Source organism: Dasypus novemcinctus, chromosome 3, assembly GCF_030445035.2.
Source record: "Dasypus novemcinctus isolate mDasNov1 chromosome 3, mDasNov1.1.hap2, whole genome shotgun sequence".
NCBI lineage: Eukaryota > Metazoa > Chordata > Mammalia > Cingulata > Dasypodidae > Dasypus > Dasypus novemcinctus.
In genome coordinates this window covers 137,799,545-137,816,106 of record NC_080675.1, presented here as the reverse complement: position 1 = coordinate 137,816,106, position 16,562 = coordinate 137,799,545, and the positions used below count along the sequence as shown (strand labels likewise).

Here is a 16,562-nt window from a genome sequence, read left to right as displayed (position 1 = left end):
GTACCAAAGATATATCTGATGAAATAGCTTCAGTTCAGGATCCTACAAGCTTCCAAAGAGAAAAGTAGAAGGAGAAAAAAAAAATAGGTTGCCTATAAAGGAATGATAACCAGATCAGTGCAGGACTTTTCATTTATAACATTCGAATGGTGGCAGCAATGGAGCAAGGTCTACATAGTTCTGAAGGAAACAGATTTTCAACATGGACTGTGGTTTGCTCAAGTGTAGCAGTCCAAGTTTGAAGGTAAAATAGCCATTCTCAGACCAGATAGCAGAAACTTTCAAGAAAAACAATCAAGAATGTAATTCAGCAAAGGTAAAAATGCATCTTTTAAAGTATATATAACATGAAATAACAGCTATTCCATATAATTTCCCAGTTTCTTTTCCCCATTTAAATTTCAATTAGCAAAGAAAATAAAACCTTCATAATAAAGACAACTTGGAATTCTGTGGTTCTGAATGCTGGGTTCAAATGAACTATTCTCCACTTTGCTTTTATATGTCTTCTCCTCATGATTCATCAGATTTCAGGAATATTCTTCCATACCAAGATTAAAGCAAAGTCCTATGGGAATCCATTTTTGCAGGAAGTTGCAGGAGAAATATTAAGAGTGGGGTTAGAATTACAGGTGTTCACTGTGCAGGCCACCAGGTATTCCCACCTACATGGAGCCTGCCGAGGTACTCACCCAGAACCATGGTGTACCACCACAGCAGCTAGGTCGTAGAGGCAGCTCTCTGGGCCACTGTTCTCAGGCTGCAAAACAAGGGAGAAGGCATCCCCAGAACTGAGTTAGGAGCAGTTGTCAATGGAATCAGTATCTCCTACCTCAGTGACCTCTACCCTCTCTGTGTGAATGCTTAATTTTACTGCAGAGCCATCTTTTCACCATGTTAACTAAGGTAGTCAGCTTACCTCTAATAAGTAGCATTTCATGTCTAGGCCTCTCAAAGGAAATTCTACGTATGTGTCAACTTTGTTTCTTAAATATGCTGTCCAGTGAAATCTTTTCAAATGTAAGCAAAGCACCTGGATGACAAAGATAACATTTTGTGAACAAATACCTAATTTACCTTTCAATCAAAATTAAATAGTTGGTACTAATGTCTCAAATAATATGTTAGGTCTCTTGATTCCTTGATATTGCTTTCTTCCAAGCAGACCTTAAGCATTCTCAAAGGGTTGAGCTTTTCCTGAAAACCCCTAGAAGCCAATACAGAACACTTTGCAAAGTCTGAAGATATAAAATCACTTGTCTTCTCATCAGGCATAAGCATTTTTCCCTTGCAATTGCATCATAATTTGAAATCCAACATTTACCTTGGGTAGTTTTTGAATCCAAAATTTTTTAGTGGACTTTTGCTTCTTTTTGCATTTGTGGCACATATATAACTCCGTCTCATCAAGTTCCTCTAAGTCAGTAAAACTGCGAAGACAATCTAAAACCAAATTGATTTTGGCAGCATTAAAATGAGATTTACAGTAGTAAAATAAAGACTGAACTTTGAAGCTGAATGACCAGATTCAGGTCTCAGCTTTATTAGCTATATGACCTCAGAAAAGTTAATCTTTCTTGGTTTAAAAATGGAGACAAAGAAGAAGGCTTACTTTGAAGAACTGTTGTTTGTGAGGAAGAGAAATAATGTGTGTAAAGCACCTGGTATTGTCCTTGACATGGTCGTGACCAGTTACTGACAGGTGGTATTACTCTTGTTTGAATTATTAGGAAAGTTAAATTTTTTAAAAAGTTTCCTGATGAAATGGAAGCCCCAACAGCAATTTTCTCTCAATAATCTTACAGTATGGAGGATAAAGTCCCAGTTCATAAAAAAGTGAAATTATAAGTGAAACATTTCAGAGTCATAACTTATGAAAAGATAAACATAGAAGGCTATCTTATGGACCTTATCTACTACTAATCTTCCAGTGAGTCCTTTATCCCAGATTTAATTCTCAAGCCTCTAAATCAACCTGCATTTTTTTCTTTTAAAGATTGGTGTAATCTATAGGTTGGTAAACTACAGCCCCAAGCCAAATCCAACAGGCCAGGGACACAGCCATGCCATTCATTTACAAGGAGTCTATGACTGCTTTTATGGTACAACTGCAGAGTTCAGTAGTCTGTGCCTGTGTGCCAGGATGCCAAATACATTCACAGTCTGGCCCTTTATAGAAGTTTTCCAGTTTCTGGTGCAATCAATTGTACATTCAAAAGTCTATATAAAATGTATATATTATTCAGAGAATAATAATGCATTATTTTTAGCTTAGAGAAAAATACAAACACCCATATACCTACCAGCAGGTTAAGAAACGGATTCTCTCCAGCACTCCCCAGCCAGAGTCTATGTGAATGGCACCCCCTAGAGTTGTACTGTGAACAGCCACGTGCAGGAGCCCTGTTGGAAGCTTCCTGTCTTCCCAATCATAAGCCTCTTCCTTTCTCCACAGGTAGCCATTATCCTTACTTTTGTGTTAACTACTTGTAATAATCATCCCCTTGTTTTCCTTTATAGTATGTGTGTGCATGTATATGTCTATCTTTAAACAATATATTGTTTAGTTTGAAAACCTGAGTAGCAAGCACAAGTATAGCTGTGTAAAGAAAGGCAGTATGTCTCAGCACTGAGAGTTTCCAGATCATAGCCTCAGCTTCTGTGAAAGCATAAGAGCCCCAACCAGGTATGTCAGTGGAGGCAAGGTGCACAAGGCTGAGATGTGGGCCAAGTACTGGACAGTCAAGGATGGTGTTGGGGGCCTGTACATTTTTTGTTTTTACTTTTTTGTAATTGTGGTAAAATATACATAACATAAAAATTTTAATCATTTTAAAGTTTACATTCTGTGACATTAAGTGCATTGAAAATGTGTAACCTTCACCACTATCCCAGAACATTTTCATTATCCAAAACAGAAACTCTTACCCATCAAGCAGTAACTGCCCATTATCCGCTGCCTCCAGTGCCTGGTAATCACTATTCTTCTGCTTTTTGGGTTATTACTGTTCTTCCTGTTTTATCATACAGTCATTTATTATATAAACTTTACTGCCTATCTTTTCTGGACATGCATTTAGTTTTAGCATCAGTATAGCACAGCCTTTGAACACTATTCTGCTTTATGTTTCTGAATTTGCATGTTCTAGTAATTCATATCAATGAGAGCACATACAGTATTCTTTTGTGTCTGGCTTATTGCACTTATGTCTTCAAGGTATATTCATGATGTAGCATGTATTGGAACTCCATTCTTTTTTTTAATAAAGATTTATTTTTTATTTATTTCTCTCCCATTGTCCCCCACGCCCCCCTTCCCAGTTGTCTGCTCTCTATGTCCATTTGCTGTGTGCTCTTCTGTGACCGCTTCTTTCCGTATCAGCAGCACCAGAAATCTGTTTCTTTTTGTTGCGTCATCTTGCTGCGTCAGCTCTCCGTGTGTGCGGCGCCATTCCTGGGCAGGCTGCACTTTCCCGCTGGGCGGCTCTCCTTACAGGGTGCACTCCCTGTGCGTGGGGCTCCCCTATGCGGGGGACACCCCTGCGTGGCACGGCACTCCTTGCATGCATCAGCACTGCGCATGGGCCAGCTCCACACATGTCAAAGAGGCCCAGGGCTTAAACCGCGGACCTCCCACGTGGTAGGCGGACGCCCTATCCATTGGGCCAACTCCGTTTCCCCCATTCTTTTCTATCCCTGAAATATGTCCCATTGTATGTATATACCAAGTTTTATCTATTACCTGCTAATCCACCTTTTTGGCTATTGTGAATAATGCTATTATAAATACTAATATACAGGTATCTGTCCAAGTTCCTGCTTTCCATTCTTTTGAGTATATACCTAAAAGTGGGATTGCTAATCATATGGTTAATTCTATGCTTAACTTTCTGAGAAATGTCGGACTTTTCCATAGCAGCTATATCACCAACAGTGCATCTCCACATCATCACCAATACTTATTTTCATTTCTTTTAATAATAGTCATTCTTGATGGTAAGTGGTTTCTCATTGTGGTTCGGATTTGCATTTCCCTAATGGCTAATTATATCTTATTTGAAGAAATGTCTTTTTAAGTTCCTGAGCCCCCCCTTTTTTTAAGGTACTGGGATCAGGGATTGAACCCAGGATCTTGTTAGCAGGAGGCCAGCACTCAACCACTGACCCACATCAGCTTCCCTGAGTTGGCTCCCTCATCTGTTTGCTCATTTGACTTTTTTTCTTTTTGTCTGCTCATTGTTTGTTTTTCTTTAGGAGGCACCGGGAACCAAACCTGGGACTGAACCTGGGACCTGCCATGTGGCAGGTGAGCACTCAACTGCTTGAGCTACATCCATTCCCCCTTGGCCCATTTTTAATTGGGTTGTTAACTTTTTGTTGTTGAGCTGTAGGCATTCTTTATGTACTCTGGGTATTAAACCCTTTCAAATATATGGTTTTAAAAAGTTTGTCTCCTCTTCTGTGGGTTATCTTTTTACTTCCTTGATGTCAATGCAAATTTTTTTAAAAATTTTTGATGAAATCCTTTTTATCTGTTTTTTTCTTCTGCTGCATCTACTTTTGTTGTAAAGTTTAAGAATCCATTCATTGCTTAGTACAAGGTCCTGAAGAAATTTCTATATTTTCTTCTAGGAGTTTCATAGTTTTAGTTTTTTACTTAGGTCATTGATCTATTTTGAGTTAAATTTTATATATGCTAGGAAGTATAGGAGTCCACTTTCATGGTTTTGCATGTGGATTTCCAGTTGCCCCTGAGCCATTTAAAGAGAGTACTTCTATCTCATTGAGTGGATGTGAAACCCAAGTAAAAAAAATCAATAAGCCATAGTAGGTAGGTGTAGGGTTTATTACTGAACTCCAAATTCCATTCTATTTATCTGTACATCTTGTCCCTGTGCCAGTACCACACTGTTTTGGTTACTCTACCTTTGTAATGAGTTTTGAAATGGGGAAGTGAAGGTCATTCAGCTTTCTTATTTTTCAAATTGTTTTTCTATGTTTGGGGTCCCTTACTCAGTCTTTCCATTTCTATGAAGGTAGCTGCTAGAAATTTGATTGAGATTATATAGAATCTATAAATGGCTTTGGGTAATGTATTAGTCAGCCAAAGGGGTGCTGATACAAAATACCAGAAATGGGTTGGTTTTTATAAAGGGTAGGAGCTTACAGTTACCAGGCCATAAAGCATAAGTTACTTCCTTCACCAAAGTCTATTTCCATGTGTTGGAGCAAGATGGCTGCCAACACCTGCGAGGGTTCAGGCTTCCTGGGTTCTCCTGGGCTCAGCTCCTCTGTTTTCTCCACAAGGTCAGCTGTAGCTTATGAGGCTCTCTCGACTTTGCTTCTCTCCACAAGGTCAGCTGTAGACTATCAGGTGGACACCTCTGTCTCTCTCCCTGGGGTTTCTAAGGAGTCATCTCTATTTCTCAGTGTTCTCCTGGCTCAGATCCTCTCTTCCCAGGGCTTGCTTCTCTTTCCTCTGCATTCTGACTCCCTGGAGCTCCAACTTAAGACTTCAGCATCAAACTCCAACATCAGAAACCCCCAGCATCAAAAAGCTTCAACTCTGTCCTTTGTCATGCCTTTTATCTGAGTCTCCACCCACCAAGTGGTAGGGACTCAATACCCTAATAATGTGGCCCAAGCAAAGCCCTAATCGTAACTCAATTACGCTCAGGTTCAGACCAGATCACAAACATAATCCAATATCCATTTTTGGAATTCATAACCATATCAAACTGCTACAGGTAGGGACATCTTAACAATATTTAGTGTACCAGTCTATGAACATGGATGGCATGTCTTTCCATTTATCTAGGCCTTCTATAATTTCTTTAAGCAGTGTTTTGTAGTTTTCCATGTAAAAGTCCTTTACATACTTGGTTAAATCTATTCCTAGTATAAATTGTTTTAGTTGCTATTGTAAATGGAATTGTTTTCTTGATTTGCTTTTCAGATTGTTCATTATTAGTATTTAGAAACACTGCTGATTTTGTACCCCACCACTTCCCTGACTTCATTTATTAGCTTTAGTAGCCTTGATGTGAAGTTTCTGGGTAATTTGTGCATATAGGATCGTGTCATCTGCAAATAGGGGAAATTTTACTTCTTCCTTTCCTATTTGATTGCCTTTTATTTCTTGTTCTTATCTAATTGCCCTGGCAAGAATGTCCAGTACAAGGTTGAATAGCAGTGGTACAAGTGGGCATCCTTGTCCTAAGAGATCCTGAACTTCAGGGGAAATTTTTTTTTGTCTGTCACAGTTGAGTATAATATTACCTGTAGCTTTTTCATCTATACCTTTTATATTATTGAGCAAAGTATCTTTAGTTCCTAGTATTCAGCATGTTTTTATTAGGATAGGGTGCTGGGTTTGGTCAGATTGAGTTTGTCTCAGTTCTGTGTCAATTTAGATGATGGTGTGTTTTTTTCTTCTATTAATATGACTTTATAACTGATTATCTGATTTTGAATTACACTTGCATTCATGGAATGAATCCTGTTTGATCATGATGATCAAATTTGAATGTGCTGTTAGATTTGGTCTGCTAATATTTTGTTGAGAAATTTTGCATGTATATTCATAAGGGATGTTGGTCTGTAGTTTTATTTTAATAACTTTACCTGGCTTTCGTATCAGGGTGAAGCTTGCCTCATATGTCAGGAAGTACACCCTATTCTTTTAATTTTTAGAAGAGTTTGATTAAGATTGGTCTTAATTCTTCTCTGAATGTTTCATAAAATTCACTTAGTAGAGCCATCTGGCCCTGGATTTTTCTTTCATGGGTGATTTTTGATTACTGATTCAATCTCTCTTGTTATTGATCTGTTGAGGTTTTCTATTTCCTCTTGACTGTATAGGTAATTTGTCCATTTCATCTAGGCTATCTAATTCATTGGCAAACAGTTATTCAGAGCATCCTCTTATCTTTTTTAAAAAATTTCTGTGGAGTTGGTAGTAATGTGTCCTTTTCATTTGAGTTGTTTGCATCATCTCTTTTTTTTCTTTATTATATAGCTAAACATTTATCACTTTTATTAATCTTTTCAAAGAACCAACTTTTGGTTTCATTCTCTGTTTTTTCTATTCTCTATATCAGTCATCTCTAATCTTTACCATTTCCTACCTTCTGCTCATTTTGGGTTTATTTGCTCTTTTTCCAGTTCCTCCAGATGTGAGGTTAGGTTAACAATTTGAGATCTTTACTCCCTTTTAATATAAGCACTTAAACTACAAAGCTCCATCTCAGCACTACCTTTACTGCATCCCATAAGTTTTGGTATGTTGTGTTTTCATTTTCCTTCATCTCACAATATTTCCAAATTTCCCCTATGACAACTTCTTTGACCCATTGGTTGTTTGAGTGTATGGTTTAATTACCATGTATCCATGAATGTCCCTTTCTCCCTCTTTTAATGATTTCCAGCTTCATTCCATTATGGACAGAGAACATACTTCATATGATTTAAATCATCTTAAGTTTATTGAAACTTGTTTTGTGACATAACATATAGTCACAAGAATGATCCGTGTGCAGTTGAGACTGTATAATCTGCTGTTGTTGGAGGAAGTGTTCTATATATGTCTGTTAGCCTGGCTGGTTTATAGTACTGTTCAAGTCTTCTATTTCCTTATTGATCTTTGATCTAGATGTTGTTATTGAAATTACTGAAAATCTCCTATGTTTAGTGTAGAACCATCTATTTCTCCCTTCAATTCTGTCAATATTTGCTTTATATACTTTAGGGCTATGCTGTTAGGTACATATATATTTGTAATTGTTTTATCCTCTTGATGTATAGGCCCTTCTATCAATATACATTGTTGTTCTTTTTTTTATTGTAAGTTTTTTTTACTTAGTCTATTTTATCTAGTATTACTGTAGCCTCTCCAGCTCTTTTAGTTACTTGTTGTATGATATATTTTTTCCTTTTACTTTCTTTTTTTAGATTTTTATTTTTTATTTCTCGCCCCTTCCCCCCACCCTAGTTGTCCGCTCTCTGTATCCATTCGCTGTGTGTTCTTCTGTGTCCTCTTGTATTCTTGTCAGTGGCACCAGGAATCTGTGTCTCTTTTTGTTGTGTCATCTTGCTGTGTCAGCTCTCCGTGTGTGTGGAACCACTCCTGGGCAGGCTGCACTTTTTTTTGCATGGGGCGGCTCTCCTTACAGGGCACACTCCTTATGCATGGGGCTCCCCTATGTGGGGGACACCCCTGTATGGCAGGCACTCCTTGCACAGTGCGCATCAGCACCACTTGTGGGCCATCACATGGGTCAGGAGGCCCTGGGTTTGAACCCTGGACCTCCCATGTGGTTGGTGGATGCTCTATCAGTTGAGCCAAATCCACTTCTCCCTTTTACTTTCAACATACCTATGTTTTTAAGCTGTCTCTTACAAGCAGCATATACTTGGGTCATGCTTTTTTATCCATTCTATTGATCTCTGCCTTTTGACTAGGGTTTTAGCTCTTTGCATTTAAAGTATAATAACTACTGATAATACAGGACTTTCTTCTGCCATTCTGCTATTTGGTTTTTGTTTGTAAGTCTTCTTATATACTTTGTCCCTCAGTTCTTTCCTAAGTACCCTTGTATTTAGGTTTTTCTTTTGTGAATCATTTAGATACCCTGATTTCTTTCAGTGAATATTTTTCAGATATTTCTTTGTGGTTACCATGTAGCTTAAATTGAATAACTGAAATCTTAATAGTTGTGTTTGATTGCCACCAACTTAACTTCAGTAGCTTACACAAGCTATGCTTCTGTACCCCTTAGTTTCTCCACCTTTATGTTGTTCTTGTCGTAAATGACATCTTTATACAGTGTCCACAATCATGGATTTACAATTACTTTAAAGAAGTAAAAAGTGGAGTTACATGCCAAAAATGCGATACTGGTGTATTTCTATTTACTCATGCCATTACCATTATCAGAGCTCTTTATTTCATTCTACTGTCTAGTGTACTTCCCGTTCAATATGAAGAACCCCCTTCAGCATCACTTGTAGGGCAGGTCTAGTGATGACAACCCCCCTCAGCTTTTATCTGAGAATGTCTTTTTTTTTTTTTTTAAGATTTATTTATTTCTTTCCCCTTCCCCCCCACCCCCCCACCCCAGTTGTCTGCTCTCTATGTCCACCCGCTGCATCCTCTTTGTCCACTTCTGTTGTTGTCAGCGGCACAGGAATCTGTGTTTCCCTTGGTAGCAACATCTCGCTGTATCAGCCTTCCGCGTGGGCGGCACCACTCTAGGCAGGCTGCACTTTCCTTCGCACTGAGCAGCTCTCCTTACAGGGCGCACTCCCCGTGCATGGGGCTCCCCTGCATGGCAGGGCACTCCTTGCACACATCAGCACTGCACATGGGCCAGCTCCACATGGGTCAAGGAGGCCTGGGGATTGAACCGCAGACCTCCCATGTGGTAGACAGATGCCCCAACCACTGGGCCAAGTCCGCTGCCCCTGGGAATGTCTTAATCCCCCTCACTTCTAAAAGACACTTTGTCAGATACAGAATTCTTGGTTGGCAACTGTTTTCTTTCAGCACTTTGAATATGTTTGTCCCATTGCCTCATTGCCTCCACCATTTTTAATCAGCAGTTCTGATTATTGAGGCTTCTGATTATTGAGGCTCCCTTTTAAATGATGCATTGCTCCTCTCTTTCAGCTCTCAGGATTCTCTATTTGTTTGCGCATTAGTATTTTGATCATAGTTTGTCTAGGTGTAGATCTGAGTTTACCCTGTTTGGAGTTCATTCAGCTTCTTGGATGTGTATATTCATATCTTTTGTCAAATTTAGGAAGTTTTCAGTCATTATTTTTTCAAATATTCTTTCTGCCCCTTTCTTTTCCTTCTGGGAGTCCCATAATGTGTATTTTGCTACAGATGATGGTATCTCATAGATCTCTTAGGCTTGGTTCATTTTTCTTTTTCTTTCTGCTCCTCAGACTGAATAATTTCAATTGTTTTACCTTTATATTCACTGATTCTTTACCAGCTCCAATTTGCTATAGAATTTTTGTTATTGTGGTCTGTAGCTCCAATATTTCTGCTTGGTTCTTTTTTATAATTTCCAGCTCTTTATTGATATTCTTTTCTTCCTAAATCATTTTCCTGATTTCTTTGTGCTTTCTCTTAGTTCTTTGGACATCTTTAAGACCATTTTAAAGTCTTTAGCTGGTATTTCCAAGTTTTACAGTCTTCAATGATGGTTTCTCATGTTTTATCTTGTTCCTTTGGATGGGTTATCATTTCCTGTTTTGTTGCATGCCTTGTAATCTTTTTTTTTTTAAGATTTATTTATTTCTCTCCCCTCTCCCGCCACCGCCATGGTTGTCTGTTCTCTGTGTCCATTTTGCTGCATGTTCTTTGTCCTCTTCTGTTGTTGTCAGCAGCACGGGAATCTGTGTCTCTTTTTTGTTATGTCATCTTGTTGTGTCAGCTCTCCATGTGTGCGGTGCCATTTCTGAGCAGGCTGAAATTTCTTTCGCGTTGGGCGGCTCTCCTTACAGGGTGCACTCCTTGTGCATGGGGCTCCCCTACGCAGGGGACACCCCTGCATGGCACAGTACTCCTTGTGCGCATCAGCACTGCACATGGGCCAGCTCCACACGCGTCAAGGAGGCCTGGGGTTTGAACTGTGGACCTCCCATGTGGTAGATGGATGCCCTAACCACTGGGCCAAGACCACTTCCCTGCCTCATAATCTTTTATTGCACACTCTAGTTGAATATTTTAGCATGTTAACAGTGGAATTTTGGTTCTTACAGTGTCTGCTCCTTAAGTTTATATCCAGCTAGTGATAGGTAAGATTTCTTTGAATGTAAGGATCTAACAAAAATAAGGAAACATCTTTCACTGTCTTTGCAGATTGTCTCTGTGATGACTAGTGCTTCCCTTCACAGCTTAGCCCTTCTGACAATAAACCTGAAGACTCCTCTTTGGTCTTCTCAGAGCATGTATCTTGTCCTGGGTATGCCCTAATGGTCTTGATTTCCCCATTTACTCAAGTCTAAATGTCCCCTCTTCTCCCTATGAAACAGTCTTTCCTTTAGTTCCTCAGCACTCTATTGTATGTCTTAAAGCTAGAAATCCTTTGCCTGAGGCCACTGCAATTTGTTTAACTGATTTAGCTGCCAGCAAGTGGTTTCTGTGTGCTAGGCAAGTTCTCAGACTACGAGCCAGAGACAAATATCCTTTCTTTAGTCCTTCAGGCTGGCACCAGATAGACTGTCACAGTCATACATGAACCCCAGCATGCACATAGGCTACTCTGCTTCTTCCAGAAGTGGGACCAGAGACCAATACTGAGAATGTAGGCTGACTCTGCACCAAGCCAGGAGGGGGGCTGGGGGAAGGACCGGCAATGATGTCACAAGGATTCCCTACTGATTTTAAGTTACTTTTTTCTTGAATTTCTTTTTTCCAGTGTCTGCAACCCTTTACTGTTTTCCAGAGCTCTGAGAAAGATTACTGCCAGTATTTGTTTGTTTTGTGGGGGTCAGATCCCTGGGGCATCTTAGTCTGCTTTCTTGGTGACGGCACTCTGCAGACCTACGCTGTCTTCAATATGCCTTTGTTCACTGGTCCTAATACCTGGCATTTGCTTCCTAACCCCACCTCCCCACTTGCCCTCAGGTTACCCTAATTTTCACTTCTTTTTGTGAGTGTTCTGAACCCCTCCAGTGGACAGTGAACCTTCTCCCTCTGACTTTGTCCTAATAGGTTCCACGAATACATTGCCAACTTGCTATTTTATGTCAAGGAAGCAAGTTTCAGACACTAAACACAAACTTACCAAGTTCCACACCTGTGTGTAACCACACATCACAGACCAGCTAGTACTATGAATCCCTTTAGACTGAGCCCTATGGTGTTTGCAAGCTCTGAGGCTGAATTACAGGAGCTTTCATCAGCAAGTATTTGTTGCATCATGTTAAAAAGCTGTAGCCTTGGGGGTGCAGGTGAGGATTAGATAAGAGGAAAGAAAAGTGAATTTTCCACATATAAAGCCATTGTTTGCTCGTAAGTTCCCCAGACAAATAAACAAACAGGCAACAATGAGGACTCTGAGATGCTCTGTCAGTCTCACCATCCTATTAATGGGTAGGTGTTAGATAGCACCCATTTCTACACAGGCCACACAACACTGAGAACCAGTAACAACCTGACAGTGGGGAAGCATTCTTTCCTATTTTAACCACTTTTTGAAAGGGCCTTTCCCATGTGTGAAAGCATACAATCATTCAAAGGTGGTTACTAAAATGAGTTAGGAGGTGGTATTTTAAGTCTCCTTTGGTAAGTATATAGAAAGGTCAGTTTTCAGGAATTAGGTATGTTTAGAGGCATTTAGATTATTGAAAGAACGAATATATTAACATTTCACTTTTGCATTCATTTGCACTCTTGAAGCCAAAATAAAAATGCATAGAAACACTGGACTGCTCTCCTGTTTCTTCTCCCTACCACCACAGAGTGGGCGCTTCTGCAGGTCTACTGCAGCCCTCATCAGGACAAAATGGCAGGCCCCAGCACACCTTACACAAGTGGCACCACAAAGTAGGTTTCTGAAAACACATATTTCTCTGGCTCCCTTCTGGTCCACATCTTCTTTCCAACAGTTTCTTACTTTGTATTTTTCTTCTTCTCTCCTTTTTGTGATATTTATTTTCCTCACTGTCCTTTACTGAGTTTTCCCAATGAACATAGATTTCTTTGTAATAAGGAAAATCATTACTGATCCACACACTTGACAAAAACTGCTTAGATACAGCATATACTTGACATTCACAGATATATAATTACCATTTTAGCTTTTTGAAAAGGCTGAATGACCCTGAAATGTACTACAGTTTAATACTTTGCAGCAGCATGAATATGAATTTCACCTCAAGTTCCTATGTGGGAGTTAGTCACATGGCCACTGAATAGTACAAGCTACCTAGCATCACATCTTGGCAAAGCTATGTTCTCTACTTACCTTCATATCTCTCATTAAGGAGCTGAGAAAGCTTATTAAATCTTTCATTTGTACTTTATTATATTTCATTAGGAAAAAACAAGAGCCCTGGTGTTTGAAACTCTTAAAATCCTGAAAAGTTTCAGGACATATATTTCACAAGTGTCAGTCTTCCACATTATATAAACTTAAAATAGTATCCCTATGGAGAGCAGGGAATAAAACTGATTTGTTGAAGTTAATTAGATCACCTTTATGTACTATATAAATTTACCAAAGCAGTAGTTGGTGCTTGTGTTAATACATGTGCATGTGTTAATACAAAGTTGTTTTACTCCCCCAAAACAAGTATTACATCATTATAAAGGTGACACGATAGGTTAAAAAATTCAAACAACATTAAACATGTATGAAACACATCCAGGATGCTCAACAAACCCCAAATAGGGTAAACCCAAATAGAGCCATACCACACATATAATCCAATTGTCAAATGTCAGTGATAAAGAGAATTCTGAAAGCTGCAAAAGAGAAGCAACATGTCATTACAAACAAGGGAGCCTCAAAACAAGTGCCAATTTCTCGTCAGAAACCACAGGGGCAAGAAGGCCTCTTTGGATGACTTACTTAAAGTATTGAAAGCAAAATAATGCCAACCAATACCTATATCGGGCAAAAATGTCTTTCAGAAATTAGGAGAGATTAAGACATTCTCAGATAAACAAAAGGTGAGGGTGATTTTTACCACCAGATCAGCCCTACAAGGCAGTTTAAAAGGAGGATAATAGATCAAAACTACATGAATAAATAAGGATTTCTAGTAAAGGTAATGACATGGGTAAATATAAATGCCAGAACTGTTATATTTTTTGGTTGTAATTTCACTTTTCACTTCTTACAGGATCTAAAATGCAAATGCATAAAATGTAATGATAAATCACTGGTTTTAGACTCAATGTATAAACGTAATTTGTGAAAAAAACTAAAAGGTTGGGGGGACAAGGGGATAGAAGAACATAGTTTGTGTATACCATTGAAGTTAATTTGGTACCAAAGCAAATGAGATTGTTATAGATTTATTTAAGCCCCATGGTAACTACAAAGACAGTATCAGAGAATATTCAGGCTTATAGAGATAGAAATTAGAATATAGGTTGCCAGGAGCAAGGGGAATGAGGACTTAAAGCATAATATGTATAGGATTTTCTGGGAGTTCCTTCATTTGGGGAGAAAGTTTTAGTAATGGAAGTGACTAATCCCACTGAATGGTATGCTTAGGAGTGGTTGGAATAGGAAAGTTTATGTTGCATGTATGTTCCCACAATCAAATAGGAAAGGAACTAAAGAAAGTGACAATTAAAGCAATACATGGTCCTGGATGGGATCTAGCAAGGGAAGAGAAAAGTCTCAAAGGGACAACATTGGTACATATGAAAAAATTGTTAACTTTATATTGGTGTTAATTTCTTGAACTTAAATATCTTTGTTCTCTGGAAATGTACATGACAGTATTAAGTATTCAAGGAACATGTTGGATAAAACCACTTAGAAAATGGATTGACAAAGATGGATGGATGGCTAGAATGAAACTATCTTTTTATGGCCATTACTATTGGTCATCTGTATCTTTCTTAATTGCTATATAAGACAATTTAATAAACCAATGTTCTACAGATAGGCATTTTAAATTTTCTTTTTTTTTTTTTGCAACAAAAAATGTGGCAGTGAACATTTTGGACATACATTATTTTCCACATTTGCAAGTGAAATTACTGTCTAAAGAAATGCACATTAAAAATGATCACTACAGGGAAGCGGACTTGGCCCAGTGGTTAGGGCGTCCACCTACCACATGGGAGGTCAGTGGTTCAAACCCCGGGCCTCCTTGACCCGTGTGGAGCTGGCCCATGTGCAATGCTGATGCACACAAGGAGTGCTGTGCCACGCAGGGGTGTCCCCTGCATAGGGGAGCCCCACGCGCAAGGAGTGCTTCCTGTAAGGAGACCCACCCAGCGCGAAAGAAAGTTCAGCCTGCCCAGGAATGGCGCCGCACACACAGAGAGCTGACACAACAAGATGACGCAACAAAAAGAAACACAGATTCCTGTGCCGCTGACAACAACAGAAGCGGACAAAGACGCTGACGCAGCAAATAGACACAGAAAACAGACAACCGAGGTGGGGGTGGGGGGGAGAGAAATAAATAAAAATCTTAAAAAAAAAAAAAAGATCACTACAATACAGCTAATGTAAACTATGAATGGTAGTTAAGAGTACTACCATAATTTTTCATTGTACAAAGATAACATTTTTTAAAAATTAGTACAATTACAAAGAAGTGCTATCGTCAATTTTAATAGATGTTCCATCCCAATGCAAAGGTGTAGCTGGTGGGACAGTATATGGGAATCCTATATTTTATGCATGATTGATCTGTAAACTCACACCTTCTCTAATAAAAAACTAATATTTTAAGTGACACAGACATCTGCACACCGATGTCACAGCAGCATTATTCACAATTGCCCAAACATAGAAACAACCAAGGTAGATTTCTTACAAAATAGATAACACTATGATATACACACATGATGGACAATTACTCATCTATAAGAAGAAATGAAGTCGTGAAGCAAACCAGGAATAAAATGACAAATTACGAACTAAATATGAGCAAACTCATGGAGTTCACAATTAAAATATAACTCACCAGAGAAAAATATGTGGTTAGAGAATGGAAAGCTGAGGTTTAATCTGTGCAGAATTGGTAAAAAGTTGTCTGTACATGTCTGGCAATAAATAGAAATGGTAAAAGCATATCACAGGGTTTATAATTAATAGCACTAACATATGGGTATGGCAGTGGTTTGTTTTTTGTAGTTTTCCTTTTTGGAATAATGACAATGCTCTGATATTGACTGAAGTGATGAATGTGCAACTTGGTGATATACACTTTAGATAAATTATATGGTTTGTGAAAAAAAATAGGGTGGGTTGGGGGAGAAATACACCAAATGTAAGATGTGGACTATAGTTAGTAGTAATACCTTTGACTATGCTCTTTCATTATTTATTACAGATGTTTCACAGCAATGCAAGGAGTTTGTGGTGGGGTGGGGTATGGGAGCCCTGTATGATGTTATGCATGTTTGTTTTGTAAGTTTGTAATTTTTACTATACATTTATTGTTTATGTATTTTCATGTATGAATGATATACTTCAATAAATTGTTTTTAAAATAGTCATCACTGCCCTCCAAAATCCTGTACCAACCAATATAAGGATGTCCACTCTCAGATGTTCGTTAACAACAGATATTATCATTTTCACCAGTTTTGTTTTGCTTATATTTTCTTTAATATTAAATAAGGTTAATAATTTTCCAAGTGTTAAAACTGATCATTTGTATTACTTTTTCATTCATATGCTTTGCCCCAAAACTCTTTTTAATATATGTTACAAATATTTGTTTCAAGTTTATTTCCTTTTCCATTTTGTTCATGGTCCTTCACCATTATGTGGTTAAACTTATGATTTTTTTTCCCAAAACTTTATGGGTTCTGGCTTTAGCAACATATACAGAGTTCCCCTACACCAAGATCA

At 38.5% G+C, this 16,562-nt stretch overlaps 1 protein-coding gene across 3 annotated transcripts in view; it reads right to left on the bottom strand.

Annotated features, from left to right (window-relative positions):
• The window catches only part of USP3 (ubiquitin specific peptidase 3), a 119,559-nt gene that overhangs the window by 4,915 nt on the left and 98,082 nt on the right, over positions 1-16,562 (bottom strand). For all 3 annotated transcript variants that reach the window (XM_004466678.4, XM_071214232.1, XM_071214233.1), the window contains 3 exons: positions 1,325-1,443; positions 920-1,033; positions 693-760 (listed from right to left, as the gene is read on the bottom strand). In XM_004466678.4, the coding sequence (XP_004466735.1) occupies positions 693-760; positions 920-1,033; positions 1,325-1,443 (301 nt within the window). The remainder of the gene's footprint in view (positions 1-692; positions 761-919; positions 1,034-1,324; positions 1,444-16,562) is intronic.